Below are 13,547 nucleotides of genomic sequence, written 5' to 3'. Positions count from 1 at the left end.
TAATAATAAAACTTAGAACAACAAATTACATCACCTTATAAACAACAATGAATTACATTAATTTTATGTCGGCCTAAGACTAAAGGTCATTTTACAAAGTTTTTATTTTAAGAAAATTTAATTTTTAATTAATTTCAGAAATTCTAAAGTAACTATCATTAAGGAAATGAAAAAAAAAAAAAAAAAAAAGAAATATTAAAGTAACAGATCCCATCAGATTCTGATGGGATTCGAATCCTACCTTCGGCATTATTGAAATAATAATAATAATAATAATATAATTATTCCTAAAATGCTGTTTTTTTTTTTTAATATTTTTAAATTTTGGAAAAAGTGCGCGCTGCGTCCTTTGTTTCCCTGCATACCACATTTCGATTGTTTTCTTCCTCAGTTTTCTCGTCGGAGAGGCCTCTCTCGGCTACCGTCCATGGCGTCGAAACGGATCCTGAAGGAGCTCAATGATCTCCAGAAAGATCCTTCTACTTCCTGCAGCGGTGGTTTAGTATTCTTTCTACTCTTGTTCCTTTTTACTATCTCTATATTTTTTTTTAACTTTCTAATATTGGTCTAGTGATTACGTTTTTCATCGGTTATTGGAGACTCCGAGCAACTTCATTGTTGTTATTTTATTTGGAAATTAAGTGGATCGAAATGTTTGTTTGAGGATTGCGTGAAAAAGTAACAACTCTGAAATTCAATTATCATATTTTGTAATTATCTAAGTAGGCGGAGGTCTACGAAAGTCGATTTTGGAGTTCTTAGCACTAACTTGCATTCTCAATTTAGGGAATGATGTTGGAGGAAAGTTTTCCATCCCCTAGGGATGATCATGGATTTTTATTGAGGAATACTATCTTCATTGATATGAAATTTTTTTGGGGAAGCACAAATCAAAGTCATGAGAGCTTATGTTCAAAGTAGAATATCATACCAGGAGAGTCGTGTTCATCTAACATGGTATCAGAGCCATACCCTAAACTTAGCTATGTCAATAGAATCCTCAAATGTCGAACAAAAGTATTGTGAGCCTTGAAGGCATTGTAAAAAATGACTAAGACTCCAAAAGAAAAAGTAGTCGAGCCTCGATTAATGGGAGGCGTACTTTGTTTGAGGGGAGGTGTTGGATGAAAGTCTCCCATATTGGCTAATTTAGGGAATGATCACGGGTTTATAATCAAGGAATACTATCTCTGTTGGTATGAGGTCTTTTGGGAAGTTCAAAGCAAAGCCATGAGAACTTATGCTCAAAGTGGAAAATATCATACCATTATGGAGAGTCGTGTTCATGTTATAATGTTATAATTAGCTGATTATGCGAATGTCTAGAAAATCGGTTTTGGAGTTCTTAGCATTGACTTGCATTCTCAATTTTGTGGTTTACGCGTAGGATATGGTTTAATTTGGCTCTTCTCTAAACAATTCATCGTATTCCGGAATGGAATTCGGTAATATGGAAACTGAATCGTGTATTAGAGTTTGATTTATTTGTATATGTTAAGCTTATTGAAGCAAGGTTCTATTGAGTCGAAAACTATAGATACCGGTGCATTTTGGCTTATGGATCTTTTTGACTTTAGTTCTCTATACTATAAAGAATTGATTCTATGAATTTTCACGTTTTAAATCATAGTTGTTTTTTAATTGAGCTAGACTCAGAACAGTATAACAGCTTAAGATTTGAGTAGTCAACACTTTCAATTCACTTGGACTTCGTAAATTTCTATAGCCCGTTACCATATGTGGTTCTTGTTTTATTAATTATTCTAATGTCTGTAATATGTGTGTTGTCACTGTTTTTATTACTTATTTGATTAATAACTCAGTAAGTCAGTGCTAGAAGTTATTTTCACACTTCCTGAGCTAAACAGTTCAGTTATGACCACCTAAAGGCCATAAAGTGTTTGACTGGGAAAATAGTATAACATTTGGTATCCAAAAATTATATTTTTTGGTAGATGTATTGACCACCTAAAGGCCACATTTTACGCATCCAAAAAAGCTCATATTTTAATACTTAAGGTATAAACCACACATCACATTGGATGTTATTGATAATTTTCTGCACATTTTTCATGTAAATTGATTTAGATGTTATCGTTGTCAAATAGGCTTATTGCCTATTTTACCATAGTAGCACTATCTTTAACTAAATGTGAAAACTAGATTTGGGGAAAATAAGTGTAGTGACTTGATTAAGGTGAAAATTTAACTTAACCAGAGATATGTCTTCTTAGGTTCTTTGACACCCATTGGTGGATGGAGCTCCCTTGTTCTTGATTTTGGAATGCTATAGTGTAAATCTTGGAAGTTTATCTCTTAATTTCAGGAATATTATGATATTTCAATTTCCAGGTAGCTTTCGACTGGGCAGCAAATATTTTATTCTCGTGTGGGGAGGTCATCCATTTAAAAGAACGACCGACTATCAAGGTCACTTCAGGGGTAGATGGGGTTTTTAATGCAATGTTGAGATCGTATTTCTTATGTTGTTTCTTCTAGGAATGGTTTTGATTGGGTTGTGTGCTAATTGGAGACTGTTTTTGCATCCGTCATTGGCTATCGTGGGGGATGGAGTCTTTTCTTTCTCTTCTCTTCTGTTTTCCTTCTTCCTTGATAAATTTTTTAGTTTTGTGAGATTGTATGATTATTGCTATGTATCATTTATTATGTCACGGGAGTCCTTACCTACAACCTTTTACATTGCTTCAGTTTATCATTTGTCTAGGTTGCTTTCAGGACAAAGGTTTTTCACCCAAACATTAACAGTAACGGTAGTATTTGCTTGGACATCTTGAAGGAGCAATGGAGTCCAGCTTTGACTATATCAAGGGTTTTGACTTCTCAATGACAATTTTAACATTCAACTCCTAGATGTTTGAATTTTATATATGTGCCTCTTTTACACGATGGCTTTGGTTCAAATTCTTTGAGTTGCCTGTTGATCAACATTTACAATTTTATTGCTTAACTAGGGAATCAAGGCACTAAGATGATATGCATACCTGTTGATCAACATTTACAATTTTATTGCTTAACTAGGGAATCAAGGCACTAAGATGATATGCATATATTAAAGAGAAAAAAAAAAAAAAACCCATTATGTTGATATAATTTCGTTCATGGTACTCAGTCATACTGATGTAGTAATGTGATGGCAATTATACTTTAGTGTTCAACCCTCTGAACAGTTGTCACATTTCATGTCATCTTTATTTTATGACAATATTTCTCTAATTATAGTAATAGTCATCAATCCAAATTATAGTGAAGCCATCAGGACATAAAAAATTTAAATCCAAGAACGTGTTATGTGAAAACACTGCTAAGCAAACAACTTCCATCAGGACATAAAAAATTTAAATCCAAGAACGTGTTATGTGAAAACACTGCTAAGCAAACAACTTAGACCAACTGCTGAGAAAGTATTATTGCAACCATATATGGAGCATATAAAATGCACACATGTTGCTCTTGGGTGACAGCATGATATCCTGGTTAGATTTCATTTTTATGAAATTTTTACTGTAAACTTATGAGGGTTACTTATCATATGATATCCTGGTTAGATTTCATTTTTATGAAATTTTTACTGTAAACTTATGAGGGTTACTTATCATTTGAGTAGTGCAATGGGTATCAAGGGGTCACTGGCCAATGTTGACACAGGGACACCATGGTGTGTTTTCTGAGAAAGTCTATTGTCCTCCGCCAAAAATCCAGCCATTTTCTAATGATATATAGTGTAGTGTTTTCTGAGAAAGTCTATTGTCCTCCGCCAAAAATCCAGCCATTTTCTAATGATATATAGTGTAATGCAACTTATTCTAGAATATTGAATCGTTGTCTGCTCTTCAGCATCTTTGGCTAACATTATTGAGAATACATAGTGATTGTCAATCATTTTCTGCATATCCATTTCACTTTTTTCCTAGCTTCGATTAATTATTCAGTTTTTAAATGGTTGGGAAGGGTTTCTGTTTCATATTCAGGTGTTACTTTCTACTTGCTCCCTTTCGACAGTTAAATGGTTGGGAAGGGTTTCTGTTTCATATTCAGGTGTTACTTTCTACTTGCTCCCTTTCGACAGATGCCAACCCAGATGATCTACTAGAGCCAGAAATTTCTCATCTATACAAGACCGATAGGGCCAAGAATGAGACAACTACAAGGAGCTGGACTAAAAAAATATGCGATGGGCTCGTTTGTATTATGGGACAAGAATGAGACAACTACAAGGAGCTGGACTAAAAAAATATGCGATGGGCTCGTTTGTATTATGGGAAGGGTACGAGGGATGTCACTGTTGGTTCTCATGTATAAATGAAAAGTTTCTGTACTATATACTATTATGAGTGATCGGGATGTCACTGTTGGTTCTCATGTATAAATGAAAAGTTTCTGTACTATATACTATTATGAGTGATCTAAATAATTCTATGTCGTTCAATTTAAAATCAACATGATGCTTTAAGTTCATATTCGACTAATACATATCAATTATATGGATTTGATTTCGTACAGCTCCATGACCTGTGGATCTTAATCCTAGATTTATACATATCAATTATATGGATTTGATTTCGTACAGCTCCATGACCTGTGGATCTTAATCCTAGATTTCAAGCCAGTGAAGAAACTATCTCGCATCATGGCTTCTTATGGATGATGGAGGATAAAGGCGGAAAATGGGCCAGAGCGCCGAGCTGCTCCAATTGTATTTCCACCCCCACTTGAATTCTGAGGGTATGTGATCTTTCCCATCGTCTAAAGTTTGTCCATTCATTGTGTCAACTGCCTTTCATTTCTTGCTTGGATCTAGACATTTTTCTTTAGAAATTGAGAAACTATTTGTACTATTTTTGCTGCAAACGAAGAGGATAATACTAGTGGGGTGGGCTGGAGAGCAGGGATCTACATAACCGAGACCTTAGTCAACAATAAAACACTAGGAAAGCTTCATAACTCTTTCCCACTGAAAAGCAGACAGTACTTGCTTAGTCAACAATAAAACACTAGGAAAGCTTCATAACTCTTTCCCACTGAAAAGCAGACAGTACTTGGATCTAGATTTTTATGGTAAGGAAAACCCATATGTTCTTGGATATCGGACTTCTTTTTTTGCACAGAACTTCGATCTAGATTTAAGTTGAGCTTAATATAGCTCTAGATAATAGTAGTTTTAAGCACAACTCGGTTGACTAATAAAAAATCGAATGGAGTTTCGATTGTTCCAAAATTCTTGTGATGTAAGCACAACTCGGTTGACTAATAAAAAATCGAATGGAGTTTCGATTGTTCCAAAATTCTTGTGATGCTTATCCTCAGCCAATTCAAATGGAAATCAAAACTGAAAGAAAACGTCTCGACATTGTGTTGTGGTAGTGGACAAATTTGGATGAAATGTCTGCTTCTTCCACCTTCCATTCCCAAGTCAATTTATTATAATCTCTCTCTTTCTATATCAATAGAAATAGATTAAGGGCTGCAATTTGGTTGACATAGAAAGTGGGACAATTCCTACATCCTATTCCCAATAAGAATGAAATTATTAAATGTTGTGTTGTCCTTTGGTATGCTCAAGTTGGTTTTGCCATCTCTTCAACTTATCTTCGAACGTAGGTGGACATGAACTTCACCTCAGATTTCCCTTTCGGACAATAATTGTCCGAAACTATTCATCTTCTTGAAAACTTAAATTCTAAGGCACATAATATCCATCACCCTGCCAATTCTGCCAACAACAGGGTTATTACGTGCTCTGTTGGTTTGGTTTAAGTTCCCCCATCACCCTGCCAATTCTGCCAACAACAGGGTTATTACGTGCTCTGTTGGTTTGGTTTAAGTTCCCTTGGACCATTACCCAACACGGGGGCTAGCATAGGTCTATTAGTAGTTAAATCACTAATCAATCAAAAAGTTTAGTAGATGGATTATTATAAATTTAATCCTATCAACATTTTAATTGTTAAGAGTATGTTATCCATCCATAGAGTATAAGGTCAAATTCTCCAACCCAAAGTACTAGAACAAAGTATAATTTGTCCCAACTTCGAGATTAAAAGAAGTCAAGAGCCTAATCATTTGATTTGATTTTCTTTTCTTTTCTTTTCTTTTTTTATAGACGGCCTAAAAAATTGTGCCAAAATGAAATTCAACATGGAAACCTTATGTCAATGTCTAAGAAATATTATTTTTATTTCATCTCTAGTTTTCTTCCCCTCTCACTTTACCTCTTCTCCCTTCATTTTAATGGGCTTTTCGACAGAGCAACAACCTCATTTAGCTATGACATTTTTGATTGCTTCGTCTAAGGTTGCCATTAAAGATGAAGATGAAAAAGAAGAGTAGAGACTTTCTATATCATATGGATCAAACTTCCAAAAATTCTCTAGTAACAAATTTGCATACGCTCTTGTCTCTCATTCTTGTTAGTCTCTCTCGTTCTTGTTGGTCTCCTCACCTGTCTTTGGACCTAAGTGTTTTCAATTTTAGAAATTGAGTCATAGCCAAAAAAAAAAAAAAAAGAAAAAAAAATTAAATTAGTTGTGGGCAGTGCTCTGAATCTGATCAGGTGTTTGGATCTTGTCTACAGCTTCATTAAATCCAAAAAAAAATGGAAAATCACGTGAAGAAAATGAATATTTGTGATAACATCTAATGAGAATGAAAGTTCCTTTAATGTCTTGGCCTCACATTCTTGACCCAAACCAAATAATGTCTACTAATTATCTGTTTATATAGGAGAAAAAAAAAACCTCACATTCTTGACCCAAACCAAATAATGTCTACTAATTATCTGTTTATATAGGAGAAAAAAAAAAAAAGAAAAACATATCGAAACCACTACTGTCTGATCAAATACGCGGCGACTCTTAATCTTTCAAATTTATACTTAATTAATAATCCTTATTACTTTTTAAAAATTCCTCGCAAAAAGAAAAAGGACAGACCTTTTATACTTAATTAATAATCCTTATTACTTTTTAAAAATTCCTCGCAAAAAGAAAAAGGACAGACCTCTCCTATAAAACCGGCCCTCTTGCTTTCCACTACTCTGCTCAGACACTGAACCTTCTCTTCTTTTCATAAGCTTAGAGAGCCATCAAATTTGAGTCTCCATTAATGGGTCGAGTTTGTTCCGGCGGAATTAGGTTCAGAGAAATTCGAACCACCACCCACAAACCGGCGACGGAGACCAAATTGGTTCGAATTTCGTTCACCGACGGCGACGCCACCGATTCCTCGAGTGGGGAAGACGAAGAGACAATCTCCATCCGCCACGTCAAACGCCATGTGACTGAGATCAGGCTTCTCACTCGTAGTTCCAAAAAATCGCCGCTGAAATCGGGAGCTGAGCCATGTGACTGAGATCAGGCTTCTCACTCGTAGTTCCAAAAAATCGCCGCTGAAATCGGGAGCTGATCCGCTGCGTAACTCGAAGTGTCATAGAAAGTTCCGGGGAGTTAGGCGACGGCCGTGGGGGAAATGGGCTGCCGAAATCAGAGACCCTTTCCGGCGGACTAGAGTTTGGCTTGGAACCTACGACACGCCGGAGGAAGCTGCCGTCGTGTACGACCAAGCCGCCGTCCGCCTTAAAGGCCCCAACGCTCTAACAAATTTCGCCGAAGCTCCCAATTCCAAAAGTACCGTTGCCACACATTTCACTCCGCCGCCGCTGGCTGTGGCGATTTCCGATAGAGAAGAATCTCGGAGTCTGTGCCACACATTTCACTCCGCCGCCGCTGGCTGTGGCGATTTCCGATAGAGAAGAATCTCGGAGTCTGTGCTCTCCGACTTCCGTTTTGAGATTAGAAGAACAAATTTGGAGACCCATTGAGCATGTAAGCGAAGAGTCAGCATTAGAAATGGAATTAAATTGGTTATATGATCGGAATTCCAACAGTTTGTTGTTCAATTCAAGAAGCCCACAGCCCATAAATTCCGACGAAATGGAAGATTTCGGCGACATTCCGATGGATTTCGAATCATGCAAATGGGACGTAGAGAATTATTTTCAAGATCCAACCTTTAGTATTTCACTCACTCACTGACAGACTGACAAATTCGCTATCTTTTTTATTTTATTTTATTTATTTTGTTATTATTAAAATTTAAAATTTGGTTCCCTTTAAATTTGTATTCTAACATATGTTTTATTTATGAGCTTTTTATTTTTTTTTGGAGTGAAGTTCCCTTTAAATTTGTATTCTAACATATGTTTTATTTATGAGCTTTTTATTTTTTTTTGGAGTGAAGCTGTATTGTATGGAAATAGAATAGTGAAGGTTAAACTTTATGTAATCAACTTTTTCTAAATTTGATATATATTTCAATAAATGTGGCTAAGTTCATACCTCTATTTGAGTGTCTAAATACTTTATTCTCTTTCATTTTTGCCTTTTGAATTTTGACTAACAAATTTAATAGTGTATTTGAATTTTGAAACATAAAATAAAGAAATTAAGTTCAATTTGATTATCATAATTTAGTTAAACCCTATCAATCATTTATATACACGCCATTGCTATATTTTCTATTTAAATATCTAGGTTAATTTATCGTATTAATATCTGCTAGCGGTGAGTTTAGACCGTTATAAATAGTATCAAAGTTAGACATCGGGTGATGTGCCAAAGAAGAGGTTAAATCTCGAAGGAGGTAGATTGGGAGTCCCACATCGATTGGATAAGGGAACGAGTGCCAGCAAAGATGTTGGGCCACGAAAGGGATAGATTGTGAAATCCCACATTAGTTGGAGAGGGGAACGAAACATTCTTTCTAGGGGTGTGAAAACTTATCTCTAATAGACTTGTATTAAAACTGTGAGGCTGACAACGATACTTAACGGGTCAAAACAGACAATATCTACATGTGAGTTTGGGCTGTTACAGAAGTAGAAAATAGTTCAATAATGATTTGAACCGACTGGAATCGTCAAATTAGAAATTAAGATGAAATCGATAGATTTAAAACCAATTTTAATGAAGAAAATGGGACTCACCAAATTTGAGTTATGGAATCAAGCATGAAATCGTTACCCGATGCAAGTTGTAGGCAAGCTTTCGACCCTCTAAATTTCAATGCAATGCACATCTATCATGGTTAGGTTTTGAAATAAATGTTATATTGTTGGAAAATAATTTAGCCCTCTAACAGAAGACAACTTGTACGAGGTTTCTTGTGGTCCCACATTTTATTTCCTTTTATTTTTTTTAATTCATATTTGTACCAATTTTGAAGTCCAATTACTCACTACTATTCATTTGGTTGGTTATTTTATAAATGGTTGAATATTCTATTCAGTTTCGTTGTCTTGTTATTCGTCAGCTAGATATGCTCGTATACTCCTACCTACGAAAGGCCCAAATGTCAAATGTTAGTGTTCGAGGGCATAATTTGGAACGTCAACTAGAAAATGTGCTTGTGTACTAGTTCTCGAAGATGAAGTATCGATGAATTTCTTATATGCTTAGCACAATAAATACTCCCGTTGAATAAAACTCATGGTCTTGAATAACACCTATCTAGAGATCTTGCTTTCGAGCCTTCAGCTAAGTTTATTGAGAGACGATTGATGTTTCAAACATCTAGCTTTTTGTGACAAGCGTGGACTTAAAAAAAGAAGTTAAGATCTAATGAGTTGGATTTGACCTTTGATCGAAGTACACCGAAACTTAGGTGAGCTCGCTTAGCTTGTAGTAGTCAATGCACGTGATAACCATTCATTAAAACTTGGTAGGTTTTATTGGATTCCTCCAAGTTCAAAGAAGAGAAAAAACAACAAATCGAATAGGAATTTAATTCCTTTAGTTTTTACAATTCTGGGTAGTTTAGGTTTTTTCGAACTCAGTTTCTTTGCAATTTTATGTAATTTAGGTTGCATGGTTAAAATCATTCGAGCTTAAGATGATCGATCTTGCTTGTGGAGTGATTCAAATCTCAATCAAAAGTTCTTATCGTGTAATATTTGATCGACAAAGTCATTCAAATCCTACCTCGGCAGAAAAAACCATTCCTTGGTGGATCGACACATCGCAGCACTGATTCTTGTGCGGGGATTGTTCTGTCCTTCCCAACACCTTTTACAGCCTATCTCTCAGTCTCACTGTCCTTTAAAGCCTCTCAAATCACTCCCAATATTAACTCAACAACACCAATAAGTTGAAGGACTAATAACTAATATCAAACAACCACCACTACTTTAGTATGCATTCGTCTCTTTAGATCGAAGATTCAAATTTTCATGTCCGTCTTTGAGAGGATAATATTTAACTAATTATTAACCACCATGGATTAGTCTGATCAAGAATTAAAAGTTTAACTATTTATAATTTTAATATCCTACCATTCTGACAGTTTTTTTACAAAATTAGTCGAACTGTGAATGTTTGATTAATCCACCACTCTTAAATGGTGTGAAAGTTATCTTATTTATAATCAAATGAATTACAAGGATATGGAAATAGTAATAAATGAAAATAACAATAAATGGAAAGATACCTATGATAATAAGGCAAATATTTATATTTGCCTTATAATAAAATATCAAATATAATATATATGGTAAACTATAATTTATTACTAAATATCTTTAACACGAATAATGACAGTTTTCTTATATATATAATTTTAGAATAATTTATAAAAGGTTAATAATTATTATGTTTGTTTAAATATTATTCTTTTTTATTTATTTATATTAGAGGATGAAAACAAAAAAAATAAGATAATAGTTTATTTTAAATTAATTTCGGAGGGTACCATAATATCTAACGTTAATATACCTACTTTAATTATATGCTATTTATAAAGTACAAAAAGGTGTTTGTGTAACGGGCATATTTAATTGATCTTTTTTTTTAATGGTCAAATCAGTTTATTTATTAAATGGCCAATTACTAAATTTAGAGAGCATTGTACAAAACTACCCCTAATGTCAAATATAGTATCTAGAGATAATATCAAATAATAAAACGGAATTTCTCAAGAATTAAACTAATAAATAAATAAATCTCAAGGATTAAAAAAAAAAAAACATCTTAATGACAACTTAAAAAAGAAAAAAAATCAAAAATTAGGGCAAATCATAAGTCACACAAATACACAAATACTTTGTATTGGCACAGAGAATCTATTGAAAATATATTTATTTTTATGTATTTTTTTCTTTAGATAATTTTGGTTTTCGTTCTTTTCACACTTGATTTCATCTTTACTATCATCTTAATATAGAACAATCGTTGTGTCGTAAAAAAATATTTGAATACATCAAAATTAAGATCGTTGATGAGTGAAATCATCACACGATTAAATGAACCATAATGAAGGCAACTTGATTCATCCAATCGTTTCTAGGAACCACAAATGAAAGCATAAAATTGAAACTAATTCAACAAGTTTATAAACAATTCAATAAATCTTTAGGTAGTTTTATACCTTTGACATGAAAAGATAATAAGTAAACTAAATTAACGAACTCAAAAAGATTTAATTTTTGAATTAAAAATAGATACTAAATTTATGTGTATATGTTATCAAAATTAATAATTAAACATTTATGTACTTAAATATAAAAGATTAAGATATAATAAAATAATAGATAAATATGTTAACTTTTTATTCGAGCAAATATTACTAATATTGTAAATGAAAATTGGTTGGAGCTCCACAATTTCACACAATAGTTTATATCACTGTAGAAGAGAGAGCCCAATTCGTGTGCCTCTTCGATTTCATTCTGATCTAAATGCCTCAATTTTCTTTCTCGTTCATCGAAATTCGTATACCCATCTTCCCATCAATCTCGGGCCTCCGAGAAAGATGAAGATATGGTGGGGTTGAAGCCAAATTTACGACATGCTCAATTTTGAGCATAAGCTCTTATGACTTTACTTTTGGTTTTTCCAAAATGCCTCAGAGATATATTCCTTACTTATAAAAGCCACGAGCATCCACTTAATTAGCCAATGTGAGGCTCCCTCCCAATAATCCTCCCCTCAAACAAAATATACCATAGAGTTTCCTCCCAGGCCCCTATGTAACTCTCAAACAGCTTCCTCTTAATCAAGATTTGACTCCTTTCTCTAAAATCCTCAAACAAAATACACTTTTTGTTTGACACTGAAGTCACTTTTGACTACACCTTTAAGGCTACCAACTTCTTTGTTCGACACTTGATGATTCAATTAACATGTTTAAGTTAAAGGCACGACTCTGGTACTATGTTAGAAACTACGACCTCCATAATAATATGATATTATCTACTTTGAGTATAAGCTCTCAGTGACTTTGTTTTTTTGTTGCCCAAAAAGTCATTCCCTTAGTTAGCCAATGTGAGACTCCCTCCTAAAAATCCTCAACAACTTCACCATTCTAATACTCTCCGATGCCGCCCTTTCGGAGGCTCCGCCCTTTCGGCGGCTGGAGCCTCCGTTCTTTCTGCCATCCTCGTTAATTCATCCCTTCGACATTTCGTCTTTGTGAAGTGTTTGCTTTCCCTTAACTCTCAAGCTTGAAACTCAGCCTAACATATATAATTAAAACCGTTCACATCATGTGGTTGAGGTCTGAGATGATGGCTAGGAATGTTTCTATGGCCTGACATCTCGACCCTAGTTCGTTCACTTAATTCTTAGTTTAAAAGAATCTAGAACAAATTTTCTTCCCTCATCATCGACCCTAGTTCGTTCACTTAATTCTTAGTTTAAAAGAATCTAGAACAAATTTTCTTCCCTCATCAAAATAAAACGTTTTATTTGGTTGTTAGCTGGTGTTTCTTTTGCAGAGAACAAATGGCTAGGAATGTTCCTTTTGCAGAGAGATCTTGAAAGGGCATTTGGGATGAATACGAGAACAACTCCGGCAGAAATTTGGAGGTAAGTAGTAGCAATCTTAGTACCAGGGTTTCCATTACCATTATCATTACTAGTTATTCTTGGAGTTGAACACGAGTTTCATTATGCTTAGACACAATGTGTTTGATTTTTTATTACTAGTTATTCTTGGAGTTGAACACGAGTTTCATTATGCTTAGACACAATGTGTTTGATTTTTTATCAAAATTTCATACACTGAAACCGTTTACTTTGAGACAGGGATGGAGAATTGAAAGGGATGTTTACAGGAATTGATCCCTCCATCGGGATAGTCTTATCTTTCTACGAAGTTGTCAGACACCCACACAGAAGACTCCATGACTAATCCCTTTGTAAGCTCAACTAATCTCCTTTCCACAGCCACAGATTCTCTTGGCCGGAGATATTTGGATGCCTAGAGGACAACTTATATGGAAGAGACCTCTAATCTCTGATCTATTTTCTTTGTTCTTCGGTTAGATGAACACGACTCTTCACCAGGGTATGTTATTGTCCCCAAAAGACCTCATACCAATGGAGAGAGTATTATTTGATTATAAACTCATGATTATTTCCTAAATTAGCCGATGTGGGACTTTCATCCAACACCTCTCCTCGAACAAAGTAACTCATGATTATTTCCTAAATTAGCCGATGTGGGACTTTCATCCAACACCTCTCCTCGAACAAAGT

General features: G+C 34.5%; 2 protein-coding genes and 1 long non-coding RNA gene across 5 annotated transcripts; 2 read left to right on the top strand and 1 right to left on the bottom strand.

Annotated features, from left to right (window-relative positions):
• The first annotated feature begins 408 nt into the window (after positions 1-408).
• LOC111473319 (ubiquitin-conjugating enzyme E2-17 kDa-like) lies at positions 409-4,743 on the top strand. The gene is made up of 5 exons (XM_023118874.1): positions 409-497; positions 3,626-3,676; positions 4,088-4,162; positions 4,230-4,314; positions 4,589-4,743. Exons 1-5 carry the CDS (start codon positions 428-430, stop codon positions 4,608-4,610), a joined length of 303 nt encoding a protein of 100 aa, XP_022974642.1. The 5' UTR covers positions 409-427; the 3' UTR covers positions 4,611-4,743.
• LOC111473320 lies at positions 2,717-3,085 on the bottom strand. The gene is made up of 2 exons (XR_002715636.1): positions 3,003-3,085; positions 2,717-2,935 (listed from the first exon to the last, which is right to left on the bottom strand). It is a non-coding gene; the product is annotated as an uncharacterized LOC111473320 (long non-coding RNA).
• A 2,369-nt stretch (positions 4,744-7,112) lies between the features above and the next one.
• LOC111473318 (pathogenesis-related genes transcriptional activator PTI6-like) lies at positions 7,113-8,140 on the top strand. Of its 3 annotated transcripts, none has more exons than XM_023118872.1 (3): positions 7,113-7,302; positions 7,370-7,658; positions 7,726-8,140. In XM_023118872.1, exons 1-3 carry the CDS (start codon positions 7,123-7,125, stop codon positions 8,049-8,051), a joined length of 795 nt encoding a protein of 264 aa, XP_022974640.1. In that variant the 5' UTR covers positions 7,113-7,122; the 3' UTR covers positions 8,052-8,140. The 3 variants fall into 3 exon arrangements, with proteins under 3 accessions (XP_022974640.1, XP_022974639.1, XP_022974641.1); XM_023118871.1 differs by having other exon boundaries at positions 7,370-7,685; positions 7,741-8,140; XM_023118873.1 differs by having other exon boundaries at positions 7,113-7,358; positions 7,447-7,685; positions 7,741-8,140.
• Positions 8,141-13,547: the final 5,407 nt, after the last annotated feature.

The sequence above is a fragment of the Cucurbita maxima genome, unplaced genomic scaffold, assembly GCF_002738345.1.
Source record: "Cucurbita maxima cultivar Rimu unplaced genomic scaffold, Cmax_1.0 Cma_Scf00115, whole genome shotgun sequence".
Lineage (NCBI taxonomy): Eukaryota > Viridiplantae > Streptophyta > Magnoliopsida > Cucurbitales > Cucurbitaceae > Cucurbita > Cucurbita maxima.
This window is presented reverse-complemented; position numbering and strand designations above follow the sequence as displayed.

Excerpts from the sequence above, each read along its gene's own strand:
- LOC111473319 (XM_023118874.1), top strand. The coding sequence starts at position 428 with ATGGCGTCGAAACGGATCCTGAAGGAGCTCAATGATCTCCAGAAAGAT. Across the intron at positions 3,677-4,087 it reads GTTGACACAGGGACACCATG|ATGCCAACCCAGATGATCTA; the intron begins GTGTGTTTTCTG and ends CCCTTTCGACAG. Across the intron at positions 4,163-4,229 it reads TAGGGCCAAGAATGAGACAA|CTACAAGGAGCTGGACTAAA; the intron begins CTACAAGGAGCT and ends AGAATGAGACAA.
- LOC111473318 (XM_023118871.1), top strand. The coding sequence starts at position 7,123 with ATGGGTCGAGTTTGTTCCGGCGGAATTAGGTTCAGAGAAATTCGAACC. Across the intron at positions 7,303-7,369 it reads TCAAACGCCATGTGACTGAG|ATCAGGCTTCTCACTCGTAG; the intron begins ATCAGGCTTCTC and ends CATGTGACTGAG. Across the intron at positions 7,686-7,740 it reads TCCGCCGCCGCTGGCTGTGG|CGCTGGCTGTGGCGATTTCC; the intron begins CGATTTCCGATA and ends TCACTCCGCCGC.